This window comes from Pseudochaenichthys georgianus, chromosome 3 (genome assembly GCF_902827115.2).
Source record: "Pseudochaenichthys georgianus chromosome 3, fPseGeo1.2, whole genome shotgun sequence".
Classification (NCBI taxonomy): Eukaryota; Metazoa; Chordata; class Actinopteri; order Perciformes; family Channichthyidae; genus Pseudochaenichthys; species Pseudochaenichthys georgianus.
In genome coordinates, this window is record NC_047505.1 from 5,077,630 (window position 1) to 5,093,395 (window position 15,766).

Genomic DNA, 15,766 nt, shown 5'->3' on the forward strand with positions numbered 1-15,766 from the left:
GGTAAACGCATGGTATGGTTGCAGTAGCGCTATATCGTTGTATTTACTGCTCCTAGTACTAGACTCCTAGCACTAGGACGATATGCAGAGAACAATCTTCACTGTGTGTGCCGTGTGCTCTGCATGTATGGCCATTAAGGAGGATTTCATCCTCCCAATATTATATTGTCTAGTGGGCAGCCGTTGGCTGACACTTTTAGGCACCGGCCACAGTTACTATTGTAACTAAGGTTCTAAGCCGTAAGTACTGGCCATAATTACTACTGTAACTACGATTCCAAGCTGTGTAAGTACTGGCCATAGTTAATACTGTAACTACGGGGTTAAGCCGTAAGTACTGGCCATAGTTACTACTGTAACTACGGTTCCAAGCCGTGCACGTACTGGCCATAGGCAATACCGTAACTACGGCTCTATGATGTGTAAGTACCGGCCATAGTTACTACTGTAACTACGGTTCTAAACCATGTAAGTACTGGCCATAGTTACTACTGTAACTACGGTTCCAAGCCGTGCAAGTACTGGCCAGAGTTACTACTGTAACTACGGCTCTATACTGTGTAAGTATCCAAGCCGTGCAAGTACTGGCCAGAGTTACGACTGTAACTACGGTTCTAAGCCGTGTAAGTACTGGCCATAGTTACTACTGTAACTACGGTTAGATGCCGTGTGAGCCCTGGCCATGGTTACTGCTGTAACTACGGCTCTGTGCTATTCTATTCTTTAGAAGCTAGTTATCTGGTCTTAAACATGTGTGTTATTTGACTTGATCTCGCTTGATCGTTAGCAGCAGCCGCTCGGCTAACGTCTTGCGTATGCTGTTAGCTTCTTTATTTTACCCAGCTAGGTGAAGGCAGTGCTCTCGCTCCCACTCCCTCTACCGGTAATGCGGATGTAGCTACATCCCTTTTTCGCTCTACTCTTCCCGTTCAGCAGGTAGCCGGTGAAGGCTGTGTTCCCGCACCCGCTCCCGGTTACACTGCATCTGGCGTTCGACTCTAACTTAACCAGTGAAGGCAGTTCTCGCCCCCACTCCTGGTAGACGCCAAACGGTCTCGTTTTTCCGTTAAGCAGGTAGCCGGTGAAGGCTGTGTTCCCGCACCCGCTCCCGGTTACACTGCATCTGGCATTCGTCTCTAACTCAACCAGTGAAGGCAGTTCTCGCCCCCGCTCCTGGTAGACGCCAAACCGCCTTGTTTTTTCTGTTAAGCAGGTAGCTGGTGAAGGCTGTGTTCCCGCACCCGCTCCCGGTTACGCTGCATCTGGCATTCGTCTTAATTTAACCAGTGAAGGCAGTGTTCTCGCCCCCGCTCCTGGTAGACGCTAAACTGCCTGGTTTCCGTTAAGCAGGTAGCTGGTGAAGGCTGTGTTCCCGCACCCGCTCCCGGTTACGCTGCATCTGGCACTCGCCTCTAGCTCAGCCAGTGAAGGCAGTGTTCTCGCCCCCGCTCTTGGTAAACTGCCTTATTTACTAATCCAGCTAGGTGAAGGCAGTGATCTCGCTCCCGCTCCCTCTGCCGGTAACGTGGGTGTAATTACATCCCTATTTCTGTTGGGCGAGTAGCGGCGCGGCTTTACTCTTTCTGTTAAGCAGGTAGCTGGTGAAGGCTGTGTTCCCGCACCCGCTCCCGGTTATGCTGCATCTGGCATTCGTCTCTAACTCAACCAGTGAAGGTAGTGTTCTCGCCCCCGCTCCTGGTAGACGCGGAACTGCCCTGTTTTTCCGTTAAGCAGGTAGCGGGTGAAGGCTGTGTTCCCGCACCCGCTCTATGCTGCATCTGGCATTCGTCACTAACTCAGCCGGCAGTGTTCTCGCCCCCGCTCCTGGTAGACGCCCCCGCTCCTGGTAGACGCTGAACTGCCGTGTTTATTAATCCAGCCAGGTGAAGGCAGTGCTCTCGCTCCTGCTCCCTCTACCGGTAATGCGGATGTAGCTACATCCCTTTTTCTGTTCGGCGAGTAGTAGCACCGCTCTACTCTTCCCGTTCAGCAGGTAGCCGGTGAAGGCTGTGTTCCCGCACCCGCTCCCGGTTACACTGCATCTGGCGTTCAACTCTAACTTAACCAGTGAAGGCAGTTCTCGCCTCCACTCCTGGTAGACGCCAAACGGCCTCATTTTTCCGTTAAGCAGGTAGACGGTGAAGGCTGTGTTCCCGCACCCGCTTCCGGTTACACTGCATCTGGCATTCGTCTCTAACTCAACCAGTGAAGGCAGTTCTCGCCCCCGCTCCTGGTAGACGCCAAACTGCCTTGTTTTTTCTGTTAAGCAGGTAGCTGGTGAAGGCTGTGTTCCCGCACCCGCTCCCGGCTACGCTGCATCTGGCTACCTACAGAATGGTTCATTCATGTAGCGCCTGTATGGCTTCTCTTGAGCCCGAGGACGGCCACGACCGCTGCCCCTCCTGCCTCGGTCGCTTCTGGCGGTCAGTGGGGACGAAATTCGAGCATCTGAGGGAGGTTCTCACGGTAAACGCCTGCATGAGCTGTAGCTGCATGCCTCGGGTGCTCAGAGTGGCTCGAATCACTGAGGTGGAACGTCTGGCAGCAGCCAACAGACACCTCTCCTTGTCACGTCCTCCTCCAGATCAATTCGGCCGTTCCCGGCGACTTGAGGGAGCGATGGGTGTGTGCTCCCCCCAATAGAAGGACTAGAAACAGGCTGTCCTCTAAAGTGGATCGGCTAGCTGCCGATAGGGGCATGATGAAGTCGCCTCTTCAGCCTGGGCCCGGTGTAGGGGCTGCTAGGGGCTGCCTAGCAGCCCCCTCCTTCGGTTGGGGGGTGAGCTGTTTAGATCAGCTGCCCTGGAGGCACTGGAGCGTCTAGCAGCCGCACTCAGCCACCGGATTACAGGGGTGGTCTGCAGAGGTCTTAGCGGCCCACTCAACCACCTCCCAATGACTTTCATGCCCCATGTCGCCCGCCTTCCAGGCGGCCTCGTGCCCCAGAGCCTTACCGGAACCCCCCAGGAGGCTCCAGGATCCGGGGGGCTGGGCTCTGAAATCCCGGGGGTGGTCGGCGGCTGCTTTCCCAGCAGCAGCTCAGTTTCTGGGCAGTCTGTACTTCCGTCCCTTGGGTGGTTTTCACCTTAACCCAGGGGTACGGACCACAGCTCCGGCCCCTAGCCTTCGGCTGGGTCTAATTGACAGTCGTCAGCGATCCGGCAGGGGCCATACCGCTGGGCCAAGAGTTGTCCGTCCTTTTGTCCAAGGACGCAATCAACCCAGTAAGACCCTCTGCTTAGCCAGGGGGTTCTACTCGGCATACTTTCTCGTGAGCAAGAAAGTCGGCGGATTTCGCCCGATCTTGGACCTCAGAGGAATCAACAGATTCCTGAAGGTGCTGCCATTCTATATGCCGACTACTGCATACGCACAGGTGGAGTGGTTCCCAACCGAGGGATGCCTACTTCCACGTGGGCCGGGCAAGAGGGTGCCTTATATTCAGTTCCTCCGGCCCTTGGGCAGACTGGCAGCTGCCTCGGCCGCTGGGCCCTTCGGCCCGCTGTCGTTGCGCCCCATGCAGAGGTGGCTGAACAGCCTTCACTTGGACGCCAAGTGGCACAGGCACAGTGAAGTCAGGGTGTCGCAGCATTGCTCCACTCTCCGTCACGCTGGAGGGGCAGGGCCTATCTCCTGGTAGGCGTGCCCATGGGAGCCATCCCATCCCGCCAGGAGACCATCACCATAGGTGCATATCTCTCAGGGTGGGGTGCAGTGCGGCAGGGCAGGACCGTTCAGGGTCAGTGGTCTGCCCAGCAGAGTGCGCGCCAGGTCAACGTGCTAGAGCTTCGGGCCGTGCAGCTTGCACTCACGCACTTTCTACCCCAACTGGGGGGCAAGAATGTGCGTGTTCCTTGGGGACAGCATGTACATTGTTGCTTAGACAACAGTCCCTTCTAGATAGTGGACGTTCTCACTCCACTCTGAATTTATGTGGCTGCGATTCTGCCCAACATGTTCGGGTCGACGGCGCCACGGCGGGGTGCCACAGGTCGGTGTCCCTCTTTATGAGAGGGGCTTTACGGCAGCGTCCCCCTTGCACCCCGAGGGCTCCGGCTTGGGACCTGCCCTTGCTGCCGGATGCCCTATCATCTCCTCCCTTCGAGCCCCTGGCCCAGGTGGGGCTTAGGTGGCTGCCCACAAAGGCAGCATTTCTGCTTGCCATAGCCTCAGGGAAGTGAGTCGGGGAGTTGCATGTCCTCTCCATAAACAATACATGCCCGAGGTGAGACTCTCAGGCGTTGCCCTTTGGGCAAATGTGGCATTCCCGCCCGGGGTCCTTCCACAAACTCACTTCAATCAGCCTGCCCAGCTGGCACGCTTTGACATTCAGGAGTACGGCACATCGAAGTTGCTGTGCCCGGGGGGTGCCCAAAGGGCGTATATCAAGGCTACTGCCTGTATACGGCAGGAGGAGCAACTCTTGAGTTTGCCCTGGCGGCACTAAAGGAGGTTAGGCCCTCTAACCAGTGGCTTCCCCACTGGGTTGTCGATACCATCTCACAGGCTTACGGGGCCAGTGGCCGCCCCCTGCCACCAGGCTGAGATGCCACTCTACAAGGAGCATCTCAACATATTGGGCTGCCCTGAGAGGGGTGCCCCTGGAGACCATCTGCACTGCGGCGTCGTGGGCGTCTTCTGGCACATTCTCCAGTTGTCATCAGGTCAATGTCGCCACTCCCCATTCTTTGGGCGTGGTCCTTTTGCCGAGCTCCGCTGCTTCCAGTGGTGAGCAAGGGCTTGGATTCTTCATGACATTGTTGGTATAGGTCATCCAGTGCTAAAGCACCGCCTCTGGCGGTCAGTAGGGACGAAATAGAACGATAGTTACGGCTGTAACTACGGTTCTATGAGTCCCGGATGACCGCCAGAGTTCCCTGTCACTCAGAATTCTTGTGTGCTCACGAGAAGATTCGGGGAACAGATCCTCTGACAATACCGGCTGATATAGCCGGTGTCACGTGGGTCACAGGTGACTTTGTTGTTATTGGTACTCGAGCTGCGCATGCGCGCGATGGACATATCCAGTGCTAAAGCACCGCCTCTGGCGGTCATCCGGGACTCATAGAACCGTAGTTACAGCCGTAACTATCGTTTTTCACTCTCACCCTGTTGCTGTTTGAACTACTGAATTTCCCCACGGGATTAATAAAGGTCCATCTTATCTTATCTTAATGTATAAGTTGATTTACTTCAATCTACTGTACTGTGTAAAAACACCCCAACAATATTACAAGAAATATACTGCTAACTATATACTTTATTTGATCTAAAATATTGATGTTTCTACAACACCCAGTTGTCTTTGTGTATTTTGTGAATAAAGCGCCATCTCATGGTTAAATCCTGTAATTGAACAAATGGGGAAATTGGGCAACGCCCTCTAGCCATTTGAGTCTGATCTGGGGTGCTACATCTGTATGCACCAGCTAATGGGGATCCTAATAAAATAAACTAGAAATAAATAAACTAGGGAGCGAATCAGACAGAGTTAACAACTGCTGACTCCTTGCCTAGGGTCACGCACAGAAGTGAAACTGGCCAATGGAGAACTAACAGCTCACGGTCTAGGGCTCGCCCAGAAGTGAAATCGCCAATAACAAATAGCTGAGGAGGAGCAACCGACACAACTCCTCCCACAGAATTTGTATTTAAGCTGTTCCAATGTTCATACTCGGCGCTGTCTTCTGACTGACTGTCGTGGTACGTATATCACACGGTAGTAGAATTTAGCCCGGAGCGCTCTGTATTGTACTATTGCAGAGTGCTCTTTATTTGTATTGTTGTTTTTTGCCATTAAAATCCTGGTGCTCTGAATTCCTTCTTTTATAATCTGACCAGCTCATCAAAGGACACGCGGAGCCAAGGTGGGTTTCAGACCACGCTTTGCCCCAACAGTACATCCCTGGAGGTTTAGGGGATAGGAAACACTCAAATGTAAAACATATAATTAATAAATGGGTGAAAATTGCTTGTGCCCATAATGGGCAGCATTAATATATATACCCACATGCCAGCTAAGGTCAGAAGAGCTTTATTTAACAGCTGGTCTTATGTCTGTGACCCCTCCTGTTGTTCATTGATAAGCCTGAAACATGCACTTGTCAAGGTTCAGAGGCACATTTTGCAAATATGGCAGCAGCCATCGATCATCTTAAAATAAGATATACTTTATTGATCCCAAGTTGGAACATTTGCGTTACATCAGCATGTGTAACAGTTGTAAATATGCAGTGGTGTTTATTTGTAAATCACAGTATAATCACACAAATTCTGTGTTTTATATTTAACAATTCTGTGTTCTTTATTTATTCAATGTTCAATACCTGACAAGGTCGGAGATGAACAACTTGGGTCGCAGGTTCCTCAACAGTGCATTACAAGACATCTATCAATATGTGTGTATACCTCCAACATTAAACTATTCTGTCATAAACTGTCATATTCTGCACATTTCTTATTCTATCTACATACATCTTATAAGAGTATAATACATATGTATAATATCAGTTAAAATAAGTGCTTCAACATAGTTAACATTGCTGGAAAGCAATATATTAGACGTTAAGTACTTTGTCAGGCTTAATATTTATCTGTAGATAGATACCCCCAAAGCTTTTTTCTTATTTAAAAGAAGACCTTAATCTAAAGTATTATTTAATGTTTAAATAAAGGTTAATTTGTTTTTCTGTTTTGCACATCCTCCTATTAATATCTTTGTACATCTGGCACTAAACTGTTTTATTGTAGAGATCCCTTACAGTATCTTCTTGATATTTTATATTCTATATTTCTATTATTGACCTTCTACACCTTCAACACAATAAAATATACTGCTGTTTCCAGTTTAGTTTATGATTGATGTATTTTGTTATCCACACATATGTCGTTTTGATATTTGTAAAACCAAACCGACAGAAAAGATGGTCTTAACATGACCCAGTGGTCTAGTTAATAACAAATATATTATCAAACATAATATTAAAATAAACTCTTATTTTGAAAATACAGCTTCCTGTGTTCGAATGAGCTGCTCCGACCCTCGGTCCTGACGGACTCCAACTTGTGTTTATTAATCAAACAAATAAATAAACACAAGGCTAATTGTGTGTTATTGTTGAGTAAATAACAGTTTGTGGTTTAGAAAAGAATACAAAATTAGAAGGAAAAAAATATATATATATTATATATTATAATATAATTTCTCTTTCTCCCCTGCAGCTCCTGAAGAAACTTTCACGTGTACTTTACAACATTTTGGTTCTGTTCATTCCCTGGGAAGTTAGGATTAAGAAAATCGAAAGTGAGTCACCACTTTGTTCTGATAATTTCATCTAAAGTAATGCTGGCACTGAATCATGACTGAAATGCTAACATTTATTTTGTTTAATATCTGTAAAGTACAGTCATATCCAGGCATGTGCTGGCAGTTGACGGACAATTGTGCTTATGTTCAGGACAGTTATCCATCCTACATTGTATAGTGTACATAAGGTACATATAAAAAGATACATTTGGGTTGTGTAGCACTACATCACTGAGTGTGAGTAGTATGAAACCTGTCTAACGTATGTCTCCTCCTTCCTGTTCAGGTCACTTTGGGTCGGGCGTGGCCTCCTACTTCATCTTCCTCCGCTGGCTGTTCGGGATCAACATCGTCCTCACCATCATGACCGGAGCCTTCATCGTGCTGCCAGAGGTCAGTGAGTCTCTGATTTAAACCCCTCCACCGAATGACAATTCCATATTATTGAGCATCTGGTGATGCTCTATGACGTTGCCTGGTTATCAGGCGAAAGCATCACGAGGCCGATATGTTGACGTTTTTTACAGAAAGCCCTGCTATAGAGTGTAGCAGTGGCGAGCCGTGACTTTTATACCTAGGCCCTCTGACCTCCACCCTTCCCTCGAGTTATTACGTCACAGCGTATACTTCAGCAGAATATCAAAACAACGGCCCGGGGTGCAAAACGCATCAATGAAAGCGACCCTCTACTACACAAAACAACACCTGTAAATAACCCTATTTGTGTTCTTTGAAATTGAAAAGGATATTGCATTGTGCTTGTTACTTTCGTTGCAGTTGTATTGTATGTCTTAAGTGTAATTTGGCATGCTTTTATTTTTAAGGCGAGTTAACGCTGTTGACAGGAAGTTGTTGTTGCTATGGAAACAAGAAAAGTTTCACAGCGGGCGGAACTTGTCCGCGATAATAAAACCCACCCATTTAGAGGGAAGATATGATTGGCAATTGTACTGTCATTTGACATTACTCTCTCGTTCAGTTACTATAGCTGGGCCAAGCCCCCAGGAAGTGCGCCGGACTCAGATGAGAATATTCGTTGTGGCCAAACGGCGGTACTACACTTCCGTTTGGTTGCCAGGCCCGGAAACACTTTTTCCCATTGACTTACATGGGGAAAGAGTGATAATTTTTTTTAAACTAAATAAACTACCCAGTATGAACACTTGTATAGCCCTTATTAAAAACATTCGGTCCTCAAATTGTAATAATGTGCTAATAACGTTATTCTGAGAGTTATTTCCCTCTGCATTATGAACGTGCATCTAACCCACGGGACCGTGCCGTTCATGTTACGTGTTCAGCAATACATGCGTTTCTCTTTACCCATGGATGCACAATAAGAACGGACCTACATCGCCTTACTGCCAGCCCACGGAGCTGTAATAATGGATATATTGCACATGTTTGCTGTAATTCATCATTTGTAAAATATTATACTACATGGGCTGTATGATTAAATCTTGTACCGCAAATGTTGTATTAAATAAAGTTAATATTACCGACGTTAGATTAACGTCCCTGTAGCTTATTATTGCACTAAGAAGCTTTTTGCACTGTATATATATATATATATTAGGGCTGTCAAGTTAACGCGTTAACGCAAAAAAAAATTAACGCCACTAATTATTTTAACGCGATTAACGCATGTGTATTTTTTTTCCTCGGTCGCCCCGTAGTTTCAGAGAGCATCGAGTTTAAAATACCATCTACAAGCTGATGCTGACAGCCCCGCTCCTGCCGCCCGCTTGTGGCAGACCACACTTCCACGCTCACCGGCAGGCACCGACTGGCAGTGTTGCCAACTCCTTAGTAAGAAAAGTAGCTATTGGCTGTCCAAAAAGTCGTCATAAGTCGCTGAATGACGTCATCGCCTAATTTGCATATCATGTAATGGCGGCTGTAGAAGAGAGCATGGTAGAGGGGAGTACAAAAAACGTTCCCAACCCTTCAAGGATCAAAACTTGAAACCACCGGAGTTAAATCCAGACGACAGTAGATCAGAAATATCTCTATTCTGCAATGTAAAATTACTTTTTTGCTTTCCCGTCTTAAGCAGAACATAACTCAGAATGTATTATAGTGTGAAAGTGAGTGAAGAAACATTTACATTTAAATCCCGCTCAAAACCAGGACGGCTTGGCAGTTGGCGCATGCGCAATTCATTTGCAGTCGCGACGAGGGGGAGTGTGGTTGTCTCCTCGCTGCTCTCTCTGACTGCAGCAGCAGCAGCAGCTCTGCTGCCGCCAGGCAACTGTCAGTCTGAGCGCCTGTGAGTACTATGGGAGGGAGGCGGGGCTCACGGCAGCTCGTTAACTGCAGAACAATACGTGAGTCGCCAAACACCAGAAAAGTCGCTAATAACACCATTATAAATCGTTAGAATAGTCGTTAGTCGCTTTTGACACAAATAAGTCGCCGGAGGGTTTGGAAATCCGCCAAATTTAACGACAAAGTCGCCAAGTTGGCAACACTGCCGACTGGCTATTGGGAAGACCGGGAGGGTGTGTGTATGTGTGGCCCGAGCGAGCGAGAGAGAGACCTTACGTGCATTGTTGTTGTTAGCATCTGGTGCTAGCTAGCTGCGCTGTCAGCCAATGAGTGATTGTTGTGCTGTCAGCCCATGATTTGGACTTTATTACCCCAAAAACCCAAGCCACAGCTTTGCTATCATTGCAGTTTAGTCGTGTTTATATCCTACATTGGATTTGTAAGCATATAATGCTTCACTGAACACACAGTGGTGACTGGTCATTAGGGGCAGGTACAGCCCCACCTAGTGTCAGCAGAAAGTATTACAAATAATGATTACAAAAATATGCAAAAAATAAATAACAAAATATATAAAATATATTTTAAGGTCATGGTTGATCATCTGATTCGTCGGTACATTGCTGTTTTAGTCTGTGTTCTTCTAATTAGTGTCTACAGTGTGTACCTATTGAGCTGTTTAGAGCCATGTGGGACAAAACCCGATCCTGCCCCTCCCTCTCACTGTCTAAGTGAACGGTGACTGTATTGTCCTATTTAATGTGTGTGGCAAAAAAATAATGACCATAGGGGCATAGTGCTGCCATCCCCACCATACGTCATCTCACATCATTCAGAGCTGATTGGCTGTAAGTACGTGTGCCGCGAAAAGTGTTGTGTGTGAAGAGGAGACGAGAGAGACACGTCCTAAAACCAGGAAGTAAGCTGCGCATGGCTTCCCTCCACAAAAAAGCAATGAGATTTCTCCATGGGATTTTAGAAAATAGCTCAAAATAAGATCTGTGGGAAACGTAGCTGTTAGATAAATTCAGGTTTTGTTCAGCCGGATAATATCCACATGTCTACCCTACTTTTATAATTTTGTAATCATAAATCTATCGATTAGATTTATGATAGACTTTTGAAACTACAAGAGGATAAGGAGGACTTTTACAAAAAAGTAATAGAGATTTTTGTCCAGAAGGATAGGCAAATGGACTTCATCTTCAAGTCAAGGTAAGACCACAATTGTATTGAAAATGGGATCTTACTAAGAGAGAACAATTCAATATTTAAATGATAAAATTACATTGTGTGGGTATCCTTCTGTCGAACTGTCTGTTTAAAATTAATCGAAGTATCAGACAAAAAAAGCTTTTGAAAATAATATTATATTTTGATTTAGGTCAAAATATAATATTTGTAAACCTGAAGAGTCAGTGCCTCACCAGCCATGAACCTCACTGCAGAAGCTTATATATAGACATCTACGTTTTTTGTGCCCCACCACTTTTGTACATATAAAAACGCCACTGCGAACACAGGAGGGGGCTTGACTGTCTACAAATAAAGACGGCTCATTTTAATTCTCCAAATATATTGAGACTGAACCTGAACTTTGAATTCTCTGCTTCCATCATAATCTTGGCAATCTTGTTAAAATTGTGAATGCAGAATTAGAAATACTATGTAACTGCTTTGCAGTTAATAAATTATCCCTTAATGTGGCCAAAACAAATGACATGTTATTCAGTACAAAGTCTGAGACTAGAAATGACTGCATTATACGGATTTGCAATACAGAGATAGATAAAGTTGGTGCATGTACATTTTTAGGACTGCTTGTTGACGAAAAACTCAATTGGAAGCACAATATAAATTATGTACAGACTAAACTGTCAAAAACAATAGGTATTTTGTATCATACTAAGAACATTCTTGAAGAAAATATACTCTTTATAACAGTCTAATTCTCCCTTACCTTTACTACTGCTCCGAAATATGGGGAAACACGTACTCAACAAATCTACAAAAAATAATAACATCCCAAAAAAAAGTATTACGAATAGTCTGTGGTGTTGGTAAATATGAACACACAACTCCCATATTTAAAAAAACTCAATCTATTAAAATGTATTGAGATAGTACAGCTTAAAACAGTACTGATTATGCACAACATTTTCCATAAGAAAATGCCTAATAACATTCAAAAGCAGTTCCAAACCACAGCGTGAACATATGAATGTAAAAAAGTCACTTAGAAATAAGTGTTCACAATGTTTATATGCAATTATGCATATATTATTATTATTATTATTATTAATTTGCCAAGTACATGTGTACCTATGTATATATTTATATATAGTATTTTAATTTCCAAAAAAAGATAGTTGAAACTGCTATTGACATGTGCAGAAAATGACCCTATATCTAGTTTTCGTATATATATGCATTTATTGTTTTCCTGCCCTAACTTTTATTTAATTTGTTCTCTTTATTTCTTTATACTCCTTCATTTCTATACGTTTTTGACACAATAATTTCATTTCATTTCAAACCTTTATTTAGACAGATAGGTCCCTTGAGATCATGGATCTCTTTTACAAGGGAGACCTGCATCAATTTAGTTCCACATGAAACATAAAAACAACATAAAAACAAATAGACAATAGAGGACATCATATTTACATATTCACCAACACTTACAAACACCCATAGTGTCAGAAAGCATCTCGTGCAGACGTGCCTTAAAAACATTCAGAGAAATAAAATTGCTCAATTTCAATTTGGACTGTAGGCTGTTCCAAGCAAGTGGAGCTGCGCACATAAAAGCTGTCTTACCTAAGACAGTCCTCACTCTTGGCACATCTAACAAGACCACATCCTGCGATCTCAGACAATAGCTGCCCGCAACTTTCTGCTTTACCAGAGAACAGATGTAATACGGGAATTTGCCCAACATAGCTTTATAAATAAAAGTGTACCAGTGACTGAGCCTCCGTACAGAGAGTGATGGTAAACCTGCCTTGGTATACAGTGTACAGTGATGTATAAGCGCTTTACAATTTGTGACAAATCTCAGAGCACTGTGATACGCAGCATCCAATTTGCTCAGGTAATTGGCAGGTGCATTCATATACATCAAATCACCATAGTCCAGCACAGGTCAAAAGGTCACAGTGACTAGCCTTTTCCTGGCCTCAAGCGAGAAACAGGACTTGTTCCTGTAGAAGAAACCTAGCCTAACCCTCAGCTTTTTAAGCAGGTTATTGACATGAAGTTTAAAAGAGAGACAATCATCAAGCCAGATACCAAGGTAGTTGTAACAACCAACCACTTCAAGTGTTATTCCTTGCGTAGTTACAATATCTAAAACAGGCTCTGGTGTCTTTTTAGCTTTAGAAAAGAGCATTACCTTGGTTTTATCACCATTTAAAAGAAGCTTTAATTCAGAGAGCTGAGTCTGAATAGTGTTAAAAACAGCCTGTAATTTAACAACAGCCTCTTTAATGGAGGGACCTGCACAGTACATCACGGTATCATCCGCATAAAAATGTAAAGTAGCTTCATCCACATTTTCACCTACGCAGTTAATATATATGGAGAATAAAAGTGGTCCTAAAACAGAACCTTGTGGTACACCATTATAAATGTTTAACCACTCAGAAGACAGTCCATCAAAGTGAACACATTGGGACCTTTCAGAGAGGTAGTTCACAAACCACCCCACTCCATTGCTGGATATGCCTATACTGGCTAGCCTCTGCTTTAAAATGTGATGATCAACGGTGTCAAACGCTTTGGAAAGGTCAATAAACAGAGCTGCACAACTATGCTTATTATCTAAAATACTAGTAATGTCATTTACCACTTTCATTGTCGCAGTGATGGTGCTGTGTTTCTTTCTGAATCCTGACTGATGTTTCGACAGGATATCTTTTATACATAAAAACTCCTTTACTTGTTCACTCACAAGTCGTTCGAGCACCTTAGCCAGAACTGACAATTTAGAGATTGGCCTATAGTTATTTAAAATAGTTGCCTCCCTTCCTTTCAGTAAAGGCAAGACATAAGCTGACTTCCATACTTTTGGAATTGCATTTGTGCTGAGGGAGAGGTTAAAAAGAGAAGTAAGAGGTGGAGCAATAATCTTTAAAAAGAAAGGTTCTAAGTTGTCCGGGCCAGCCGGTTTCCTAGGATCTAACTTGGATAATGCTTCATGAACAATACCAATAGTTAAAGGAGTAAAACTGAAAGGGTTTTCCAGACCACATTGTTCAGAGTCAAGGATTGGAGCGTTCACAGAAGCAGAAGTACAGTCAGTGACAGAATCAAACAGAGAGCCACAAGACACAAGATGCTTATTAAAGCAATTTAGCATAGTAGCCCTGTCTGATATAATGCCAGATGCTGTGGTGAGGCACGGAGGTAGCTCATTTGGGATATCACCGGTGGAAATCGATTTGATGGCTTTCCAACATTTCCTAGGATTATTCAGGTTTTCTGTGGTAACTGACAAATAGTACTTTGATTTAGCACTTTTTATTTGAGATGTGAAGCTATTCCTTAGCTGCCTAAAACGCAGCCATTGTACCTCTGAGCCAGATTTCCTAGCCTTAGCCCAAGCATTATTTCTCTCATGAAGTAGACTGGACAGCTTAGCAGAAAACCAGGGATTGTTTCGTCCCTTCACTCTAAATTTACACAGAGGTGCATGTCTATCTATAATTTTCATAAAACCAAGATAACAATAAGACCATGCAGTTTCTACATCAGCACACAGATTGATTTTACCCCAATCAAAATCAAACAGATCATGTAGAAAACCCTGCTCCACAAAGTGTTTTTTGTCTCTCTTTGTGATACGTGGTTTAACCTTAGTGTCCCTAATTGTGGCTACAACACAGTGGTCACTCACATCATTAGCAAATACTCCCACAGATGAGTATTTATGTGGAACATTTGTTAAAATTAGATCAATTAAGGAGGATTTATTTGGGGACTTAATATTTGGGCGAGTAGGACTGTCTATAATCTGGGTAAAATTCAAAGAGGTACACAGGTTTTTAAAATCCTCTGACACAGAAGTTAACCAGTCCCAATTAAAATCACCAAGCAGCACTATTTACTTGTAGGAAAGTTGTGATAACAGCTTTGCCAATGACGATAAAGAGTTCTTGACAGCCGAGGGGGCCCTGTAGCAGCCCACCACCATGACCTGTTGACCCTTTGTTACCTCAATATTCACGGCTAAAAATTCTAGCTGTTTACTAACAGATTTGGAAACCATATTAGTTACACAAAACTTATTTTTAACATAAATGGCAACGCCACCACCTTTTTTAGGCCGGTCAGTACGATATACACTGTAACCATTTATGTAAATGTCAGAGGCCAAAATGGATTTATCTAGCCACGTTTCTGATAAGACAATGACATCAGCATCAGTCGAACTCGCCCAAATACGGACAAAATCTAATTTAGGTAACAGACTACGCACATTTAAATGAATTAAACCTAGCCCAGATCTAGATATAAAATCAGCAGGAGTAGCTGTTTGACTAATACTGCTAGGTGGACCTGGATTTGGCTGTACATTTCCTGATAGTAACAACAATAAAAATACCAAGCACCTTTTCCTCTTAATCAACACACATACATTGTCAGCTGTTCTAGAGTCACCAGCAAACTTCGCGAAAGTGAGATTAGAGTTTAAAAAACAATTCTGAAGGACCATCGTGGCAGGCATGTGAGAAAGACAAACATTTTCCGAAATGAATGTCCGCGACAGTGCAACCAACAATTGTTTGTGCAACACCTCCGAAACTGTACAGGGGATGTCCACTGTGGGCGGCAGAACATACCCGAATCCAGTAGATTTTTCAGGACGACTAGCGATCTTCTCCTTGTCCAGCACAGCCAAGAAAAGGCACAGCAGAAACGCGACACCCGCCATGCTCCCAGCCCAGCACAACAGTATCCACGCTGTTCCCGGAGCAAGAACCACGCCAGGACAGCAGCAAAAACCAGGCAGGGTGGCAGCAGCGTAGCAACTCTCCAGGTTTCTCCGCAGTATCTCAGATCAGGCCTTCGCACCCGTAGAAGCAGAAACAGGCAGGAGCAGGCCTTCACACCGGAACCAAGACAGGTGGATGGCACCAGAGCAGGCCTCCGATCCAGCAGAACACGGGCCGCTAATAATAATAATGCCGC

At 44.7% G+C, this 15,766-nt stretch overlaps 1 protein-coding gene across 2 annotated transcripts in view; it reads left to right on the forward strand.

Annotated features, from left to right (window-relative positions):
- The window catches only part of LOC117461295 (transmembrane channel-like protein 3), a 103,387-nt gene that overhangs the window by 34,700 nt on the left and 52,921 nt on the right, over positions 1 to 15,766 (forward strand). For both annotated transcript variants that reach the window (XM_034103117.2, XM_034103125.2), the window contains exons 4-5: positions 7,222 to 7,303; positions 7,593 to 7,699. In XM_034103117.2, coding sequence (XP_033959008.1) covers positions 7,222 to 7,303; positions 7,593 to 7,699 — 189 coding nt within the window. The remainder of the gene's footprint in view (positions 1 to 7,221; positions 7,304 to 7,592; positions 7,700 to 15,766) is intronic.